General features: G+C 27.0%; 1 protein-coding gene across 1 annotated transcript; it reads left to right on the top strand.

The window, feature by feature from the left end:
• Positions 1–1721: 1721 nt before the first annotated feature.
• On the top strand, positions 1722–2966 carry Bfra_007571 (putative zinc-binding alcohol protein; the record flags this gene model as incomplete). The annotated part of the gene is made up of 4 exons (XM_037337942.1): positions 1722–2059; positions 2108–2469; positions 2529–2699; positions 2749–2966. The coding sequence occupies 4 exons, from the start codon at positions 1722–1724 to the stop codon at positions 2964–2966; spliced, it is 1089 nt and encodes a 362-aa protein (XP_037190005.1).
• Positions 2967–9732: the final 6766 nt, after the last annotated feature.

The following is a 9732-nucleotide window of genomic DNA, read 5'->3' as shown; positions in this document are numbered from 1 at the left end:
CATGGGCCTTCCTAGAGATCATCTATGCAACATCCGACATCGATGGTAATGGGTCAATCCAGAGGTCGCCATTTAGTCCTTTGAATTTTAAGTAGTCGCGAAGACTGACGTCACTTCCCTGATCCAGTTGAATCAAATCTTAACGTTAATAATCAGGTAGTAAGTCCTGGCTTTTTGTTGTTTTCCCGATCCCAATAAGAAGATCAAGTTGGAAAATGTTCAGTAGAATTGGGATATATTAGACGACCCCCTTTGCAACACCACAAGCGATGTACATGCGACGTTCAAAATGAGCTTTATGAGTAGTAGATCCTAGTAGTCAGTCAGATTGTTCTCGATGAGAACTAAGGGCTTTGATGTACGAGAGAGCAGTAGATTTGTTCGGTATGCAACGTCAATAGACAACTGATAGTAATTCAACCCTTCCCTCACAAAAGCATAGTCATGCTTCCAAGGTGTTGTCATGTTGTCAACCCACAAATGTAACTATGGAGTCAATTGCCGACGGGAAAGCATCTAGGTAACCGATATCAATTATCGGGTCTTATTGAATGATCTTATCCGGCCCATGAGATTACCGGATTTTGGGAATATAAACCCCGTAAACTCCAGAGATCCTCCACATCTTTCATTCATACGTGGAAAACCCTAATAACGGGGGATATTGACCAACTAGAGATCTTACCCCGTCCATTCTACATCATATGTTGCTGTCGAGTTGTCGATTACATGATTTTTCTGAAGTAGAAACTTTTCAGGGGTCAGTCGGATCGGAGGCACTAAGGTTAGCGGATCGGGTTTAAGAGACTAACAGGGGCAAGCGGGTCTAAGAAAGCTTTAACGGTCTAAACACAATTACGAGCCATACATATGGAGTGTAGAGACCTGTGCCCACCTATATTCCTTGTTAAATGCATTCATCATACATCATACACAATGGATGTACGGAGCATGATGCATGATACATCATCGGCCGAAAATATTTTTCCATAAAAATATTCAAGACAAAGCGAAACCATCGGCTTTACAAAGTACATGGTCAATATCCAAAAATCTAGATCCTAGTTTCAATGGAGCTCATATTGAGACATTGTAGTAAAGCATAGAGCGGCTTCTTATTTTGACCCCTCTTGGGACCGTTTTAATACGGATTTTTAACACCTCAGTAAGTAAGCGTAAATAGACGCATCTAATAGAGGAAAGCAGCTTTAGACCTCGAAGAACAGAGCTTGACCGAAGTGGGGAGAGAATCTTCAATATCCGCAATATCCATGGAAAAGAGCGAGTTTATTGCACATTTGCTCTAATGTTTGATGAGAATGACAAGTGTGAACGGTTTCATCCTCCCCCTGAAGTGCCGACTATATCGAAACGAATTCCTTAATTAAAAATTTAGATCATCACCATCGTTCCAGCCAATTCTATCTTTTTCCAACATCAAACTTTTCATCCCATATCCTTGACCATTATTGACGGCTCAAGCGCAATTCTTAAGACTTCAACATTTCCGAATCAAGACCCAATCTTTCCTTATCTATCTACTATCATGACTCCACCTAGATTTGTAATTCCGAGTATGGAGGCAAACGATTACATTTTCACAACGAAAGAAGTAGATATAAAATCCATGGTCCAAACTGTGTCTTTCAAATCTTATTTTCATTCAAGATCAAAAATTTACAATCAATTTCGAAGTATTAAAAACTGAAATCCCCCTCAAAATGTCTACCGATTACAAGTTCCAGGGATGGATGGGTCTCGACTCCGAAGCCGCCAATGGCAAGATGGTTTGGCAAGAGTTTGAACCTAAGCCTTTCGAAGAGACAGATGTCGATATTAAAATCACTCACTGTGGTATTTGCGGTTCTGATATGCACACTTTGAGATCCGGATGGGGTGCATCTGATTACCCAGTTTGCGTCGGCCACGAGATTGTTGGAAAGGCCGTTAGAGTTGGATCCAAGGTTAAGGATATTAAGCTTGGAGATCGTGTTGGTGTTGGTGCTCAAAGTGGTTCTTGTATGAACCAAAAGGGTGATTGTGAAGCTTGTGCTGATGGGTAGGTCTTCTATTCATCATATTGACGGATAATACTAATCTACCTCAGTCAACAACAATACTGCGCTCACATGACTGGTACCTATAACAGCAAATGGGCTGACGGAAGCAAATCTTACGGAGGCTATGCTGATTACTGGCGTGGAAGTGGTGATTTCGTAATTAAGATCCCAGATTCAATCCCATCTGATATTGCGGCTCCTATGCTTTGTGGTGGTATCACAGCTTTCTCACCACTTGCTCAAAATGGTGCTGGACCAGGAAAGAAGGTTGGAATTGTTGGAATTGGTGGTCTTGGACATTTCGGTATCATGAGTGCAAAAGCTTTAGGTTGTGATGAAATCACAGCGATCTCTAGAACCTCGGCCAAGAAGGAAGATGCATTCAAGATGGGTGCTACTAGGTTTATCGGTAAGTATCTTGACTTTACTCGTTTCAGTGGAAATATTTACTGACTCATGAATGTATAGCTACCGATGAAGAACCAGATTGGGCCACAAAATATGGAAACTCTCTCGACCTTATCGTCAGCACTGTTTCCTCACCAAAACTCCCACTTCAAAGCTATCTTACCCTTCTCAGATTTCAGGGTAAATTCATCCAAGTCGGTGCTCCTGAAGATACCATTCCTGGATTCAACAGTAAGTCATTGTTCTTTAGACTCAAAGAATAACCATTAACACAAATTAGTGTTCTCCCTCATCCTCAAGAAGCTTTCCATCGGTGCTTCGCTCATTGGTCCACCACATGAGATTAAGGATATGTTGGCACTTTTCGCTGAGAAGGGTGTTAAGACATGGAACAACAATGTTCCAATGAAGGATGCTAACCAAGCTATCGTTGATATGGAAGATGGTAAAGCAAGATACAGATATGTCTTAGTTAATGAGAAGCATATCGATGCTTAGGTTTCAAATTTTATGTATGATTAATGTAATGGATAAAAATGAATGATAGACTACAGCTATGAGTTAAACCTGAATTTATATGGTAGATTCTGAGTTTATGTGTTAACCCTCGAGCTCATAGGTTATATATCCGAATCGGATTGTCTCAAATCCATTCTGTCGAAGCAAAGCAATGGGATAGGTGATATTAGTCTTCAGATCTATTTGGGAATTGGATATTTTGGCGCTGAGCTACCGTTATCTACCTTACTTTATCTCCCCAAATGTCCCTCGGTGGTCACCAATCGACGATTATTCCTCAGCTCGTATGAAGCTCCTGCCCCTCTCTCCTACTCAAATCTAACTTTTTTTCTCTTTTCTTTCTCTCATTTGCCGCTTCTCGACTTTCAATTCTTTGGTTTTATCTTCCAGTTACCGTGTTTGATACACGCAGATCTTAGGTCTTGCAAATAACATTTACCATCCTGCTGACCAACTGCGGCGTCTAGGCTGCAAGACTTGTCCAAACACTCCGGAACTGATGCCCGAATTGATTTTACTTACTCTTCTAGACTTGGTGCATATCTTTGAATCAACCCGCTACGTTATATGTTGATCCCCTGGAAACACTTACCTTCCCTACCCTCTCGCCTTATCCTGTCTCATTATAAACCCCCTGAGCATAAGCGAATGTGCAAGCTACCTCCATTTAATGCTGGTCGATCTTTCCATATATAGTTTAGGTTTCCGAATAAAATTTCATTACTTGCCGGTCGAAGAATGCGTAGTTTTGGGAGTCGAAAATTTTTCTCATAATCTATAAAAGTTCGTGAAAACAATAAATCAATCTTGACTGCTCCCAAGCATCTCAAACCTGAAGTTTTCTCGATTCTCTCCGCTATCTCCCCCCCTCTACCTCTTGTTTTTATTGATGCCGGAGCTTTTGAACATCGATTATCTTTTCGGATTACTTCGTATCAACGTTATGAAACGGTATCTATGTAACAAGATAGATTAGCAAACGAATTATCAAGACTTTTTCAGTACAGAACATCACCTAGCAAGATATCATACAGATACTTATAAAATTTGACTCGTAATAAATAAGTCATGGACGATATTAATACTTCCTACCGTTTTATAAACCCATAGAATATCTGCTGGATGACCTTGTGGTGGCAAAGTTAATATTCCGGACAAAAAGAAATTCAATATAAACTCCCATACAAATTTCTATTTCGTATATTATAATATTGATATATATATTTATTAATAATAAATAAAGCTCTTTATTACTAACAAATCAAATTGGTTCTTTTTGCAACCCGTTTATTATTGAATTTTGATGGAAAAAATGAAAATATAGTTATAAAGTTGATTGTTTTGGAATCCAATTATAAACAAATATAAAAGTAATATTATTATAATATAAGGTATTTTCTATTTTCTAATCAAAATAAAGTTTATTCTATAAAATCAATATTATAAACCTATTCTAATAATTTTCATAATTCTTTATTACTTTTATTCTTCTAATAATATTTCTTATTTCTTTCAATTTTATAGTTTTTAATTTATTAAATCTTTTATTAGCAAATTCATTAACTATTAAAAAGTCCTATTTCCTATATTTTCGTATAGAGCGAAACTTTTATATTATTGTAATCTCTTTCTAATTATAGTTTTATATAATAATTTGTATCTTTTTATATTGCTTTTTAGTTTCTTCTTTTAAATACCACTATATATACGAATCATTACAATTCTTTATCGAAATACCTTACCTAATTTTTGTTTTTATTATTATATTAATATCAATCCTCGTTTTTTTGAAGAATTTTATAGAATCTTTATTAATTAACTATTATTTTAAATCTTTTCCTTTAAAATACTGTTTAATTAGATTAAGTTGTATACAACTTAGGTTTATATTAAGAGATGCCCTAAATATTATTAGGAATTCTAGGTTTTGCTTTAGATAGCTTTTTTTCTGTTTATAATGACTCTTGGATTCTAGTAAATGATTTATATGTTTTATTTATATTAATTGATTTAATAGAGCCTTATCTATATCGATTATATTAATCATTATATTTTTATAAATATTAATATATCTTTTTATTAGTTATATTCAAAATATTTATTCTAGATCTAAATCTCTAATTTACATTACTATTCTATATTAGAATTTTTCTATTTATATATAAATAAAAATTCGAGAGATTGGATTTTTATACCCAAATAAAACAAAAAATACTAATTGATTTTACATACTTTTATATAATCTTTTTTATTTTAATAATATAACTCTTAAAATATTTATATAAATTCCCTTGATTTCTATTTGAGATTATTTATATCTTCCTTTGATATTAATCTTTTATAATATAAAATATATATATCTCTTAGTAAAATAAAGTTCTCCAAATAGAATTCAAATTCTGATAGATTTACTAAAAGAATAATTCCATTTTATATTAGGAATTCCTTTTATTCTGTAGTTTTATATTTCTTTCAATATTTATTTATATATCTAGTATTTTATTCAAGTTGTAAGGGAATTATATATCTTGTTTTTTCTTGAATAATATTTAATTAATATTATTCTTTTTCTAATATAATATATAGTATCAAAAACACTTTCTTATTTAATTCATTCTCCCTTTAATCTTTTAAATTATATTTAATATTTTTTGAATCTAATACCTATAATATAATTATATTCCTTATTTTATATAATAAAGGATTTTCTTCTCTTAATATTAATAATAATACCTTATTTTCTTATTATTTCTACTTCTTTTTTAATTCTTTAACCTTTTTCTTATAGAATTTCTTATTATTTAAATTAAACTATCTATCTCCCTATAGAAAATAAAGATTTTATATTATATTTTATAAAATATAATGTATTATATTAATCCTAGTACTTTTTATAAAATAAATTAATTTGAGTTTGAGTAATATAGAATTATATATAAACCCTTAATATTTATCTTTTATTATCTTATCTATTTGTATTTTTTTTTATTTTTTTAATTGAAATCGAACATTATTTTTTAGTTTTAGATCCCTATTTTATAATTAAATTACAATATATGGAATGTAATAAGAATTATTATTAGATTTATGAATACTATAGATTATATAATAATGATATAAGCGATATGTATTACTAAACTCCTTTAATTCTATAGCCTTAGTTTTCCCAAAACTATCCCTAGATATAATAATAATTTATGCGTATAATATAAATGGCTTTTTTATAAAGGAGTTATATAGCTGATATTTAGAATTATTATATTTATTTAAATTATAAATACTTTTATCTAAAATTAGTATTTTATTTATTATAAATTATAAAAAAGAATCTAAATCATTAATCTTTCTTAATCCTAATATTAAATAAAACAATAAAAAGTTCTACTTTTTTATTTGCTTGTTTAAAGAAAGATTGAGATTAAATAGAATAACAGGATATATATAATAATTATTGATTTTGGTTATTTAGGTATTATCTTATAATAGTACTAAAGCTATATCTTCTATTATACTTCTAATTAATATTAATCTATAAAGATAGAATATAGGGATATCTTATTTCTGAAATAAACTAAGCTTTTTCTTATAATAATTCTGATATAAATTGCTATCAAAAATATTCCCCTACTCTTTATTTCTATTTCGATTTTTGATTCTATTAAAACTAGCTCTATAAGTTATTAAATATTCAATCTTAGAAAATCTGAATTGTTTATTTAATTTCCCCTTTAAAGGAAAAAAGAAATATTACTTTCTTAAATGTTTTTCTTTTTTCTTATTTGTTTTTTTATACTATTTGAGTTTTCTATATAACTTATAATTACAGAAATTATTTGTATTCTTATTTTTAGTATAGGCTATATAGCTTTTAATATAGTAATTAATCTATTCAGATTATAAACTCATTTTGTTTCAAAATTATATATTCTTTCTTCAAATATTTAAAAGAAAATTAAAGGTGTTAGTAATATAATCCCTATATTTTGTAATAAATTCAATTATCTTTTATTATTTAATATGTATAATTTGTGTTTCGAGTATAATTTAATTAATTAGTATTTTGGTATTTATTAAAGGTTAGTTTATTATTAAATAGAATAGAAATATTTAGATTACTTTAGTCTATTTGATTTGATTTATTACTACTATTAGATTCATTATTATTATTTATATTATTATTATTTAGGCTTTTATTTAAATTATATTATATATAATTTAGCTCTCAAATTATAAACTCTAGATCTGTATCAAGTTCAATTTATTGTTCTCTTGTATCTTCCTTTTTCTTTTTATTTAAAAAGTTCTTTATTACTTGGATTTCATTTAGTATTCTTCTAATTTCGTTTTTTGTATATTCTTAAATAATATTATTGTCTTTTTTATTATTTATATTAAAACTAGATATCTTTTTTGAATATTGATTATTACTATTAATAATATAAATACTAAAAGACTACTCCTTTTGATTATATCTATAAAAAATAGCTCAATCAACTAATTTACTAGCTAAATATTTTTAATAATTATATATTTTCTTTAATTTAGAGAAATAAATATTTTGATTATTTTCATTTACTTATATATTAATATGATATTCTTTATTGATATATTTTTTGATAATTCTTAAAAGTTATACTTTACTATAATAATGCCTACATAGATAATTTTCGAATCTATATTATAATTAATAATAATATTATTGTTATTATTATTATTATTACTATTATTACTGTATATCCCTTTTATTTTGAAAATTATAAATAAAAATAATTGTTTGGCTTCTTTATATTATACTTTGAAAAAATGTATAGAAGCTTAATATACTCTTTAGAATTCTCACCTTTCTTTAGGAAAAAAAGTAAATTCCATGCATTCTTACTTCTCTGAATTATAGTTTGCTTTAATTACTAGAACCTATATCGTTTTGCGCTATATTTGTACTCTTTTCACAAATAGATCTACCATTTATATAGGCCAGGAAAGGAAAGATGATTAGAACTTGGCTGATTTATTAATTGATTTAACTTTTCTAGAGTCTATATAAAGAGATTCTGCTAAATAGCTTTTTATAAGCAATCAAATAATTAATGTAATAATTTCTTAAGATATTTAAGTATATTAATAAGGATTCCAAAACATTTGTTCAATAAATAAAAAAACATAAATAAAAAACGTAAGTAAAAAATGTAAATAAAAAATACAAGTAAAAAGTGTAAATAAAAAAGATTGTTAAGCCTAAAAGCAAAAATTATTATTAATATTTGATTTTGCTCTTTAATAAACTATTTAGTTATAACCTAATAATAATATATTAAAGATTAAAGTCTATAAAATAACTTTCAATTTATAATATACTTTGCTTTAATAATTCTTTTAATATAAAAGATTATGAATTTATATTATAATCTATTTTACTATTAATTTAGATTGTTAAAGCTTAAAAACCTATAAAGAGATAATTTATCTCACTTAACCTCCCCCAAATACCATTATCAATATACTCTTTTTATTTATTAGAAATCTCAAATTCTATTTCTTTTTTTAATTATTTTATTTTCTTTTTATCGAAATCATTAATATTCATTTCCATTTTATTATCTTCTTTTTTTTTTTCTCTTTATTTATCTCTTCCTTTTCTTTTTTCTTATTTAGACAGCTATTATTATTAAGTTTATTCCTATTATTATTATTAATAATCTCAAAATCAAAAAGATTATTATCTTCCTTCTACTTACTTATTTCAGACTGCGAATTAATATTACTACTAATTTCAATCAAAGGATTAAATAAATCAGTTTTATTTAGAATAAGCTTATTCGTTTCTAAATTAGATTTAAAACTATTAAAAGTTAGTAAATAAATTAGTGAATATTACAATTTAATATCTATTTTTCCACTTTTATTAAATCAAGAATTTCTCTCTTCTTTTTCTTTTTCAATATTTTTCGATTATTTTCATTTGTGTTTTGATATAATAAAGATTTTTTTAATTTATTAATATAATAAATAACTTTAACTCTTGTATTCTCTTTGGCTTTATATACTGTATATACATTAGAAGAAAAATTCTATTGTCTTTTTTGCTTATAAATAGAATAAGAATTGAATAAATATTTATTTATATTTTTGTAATATTTATTAAAAACTTTATTATTAATATTTTTTGATTATTATAATATCTTTAATCTTTTAAAAGATATAATCTTAAATAGGAAATATAAGTATTTTTCAATTGTTTTGATTTAATTGAATTAATATTTGAAATATAAATTAAACTAAAAGAAAGAATAAGTTTTTATTATAAAAAGGCTTGAGAAATAGTGATTAGTTATAGGTATTAATTTTAATTAATATTAAAAAGCAAAGAGAGTATAAATAATATACTGAGTTATATAATTATATTTGCTTTATTTGTTTTATAAATAGAATTTTGGAATTCTTTATATAAACGCTTTTTTTTTCTGATTTAAAACGATATTATAATAAAAAGATTATAATTATAATTACTTTCTTTAATATATATAATTCCTTATTTTATTATAATAATATTATTAATATTTTTATTTATTAAAAAACTCAAAATTATATATAAAATATTTTAATCTTTTTGAATAATGTAAGGGATTTTGTAATATTAATATAAAGATAATATTTATAGAAATTTATTAAACTAAAAAGAATAAAGATTACTAAGTGATTAGAGAATATAGTAAATCAAAAAGCTTTATAAGGACTTTAGAATACT

The sequence above is a fragment of the Botrytis fragariae genome (assembly GCF_013461495.1).
Source record: "Botrytis fragariae strain BVB16 chromosome Unknown tig00000112, whole genome shotgun sequence".
NCBI lineage: Eukaryota > Fungi > Ascomycota > Leotiomycetes > Helotiales > Sclerotiniaceae > Botrytis > Botrytis fragariae.
This window is presented reverse-complemented; position numbering and strand designations above follow the sequence as displayed.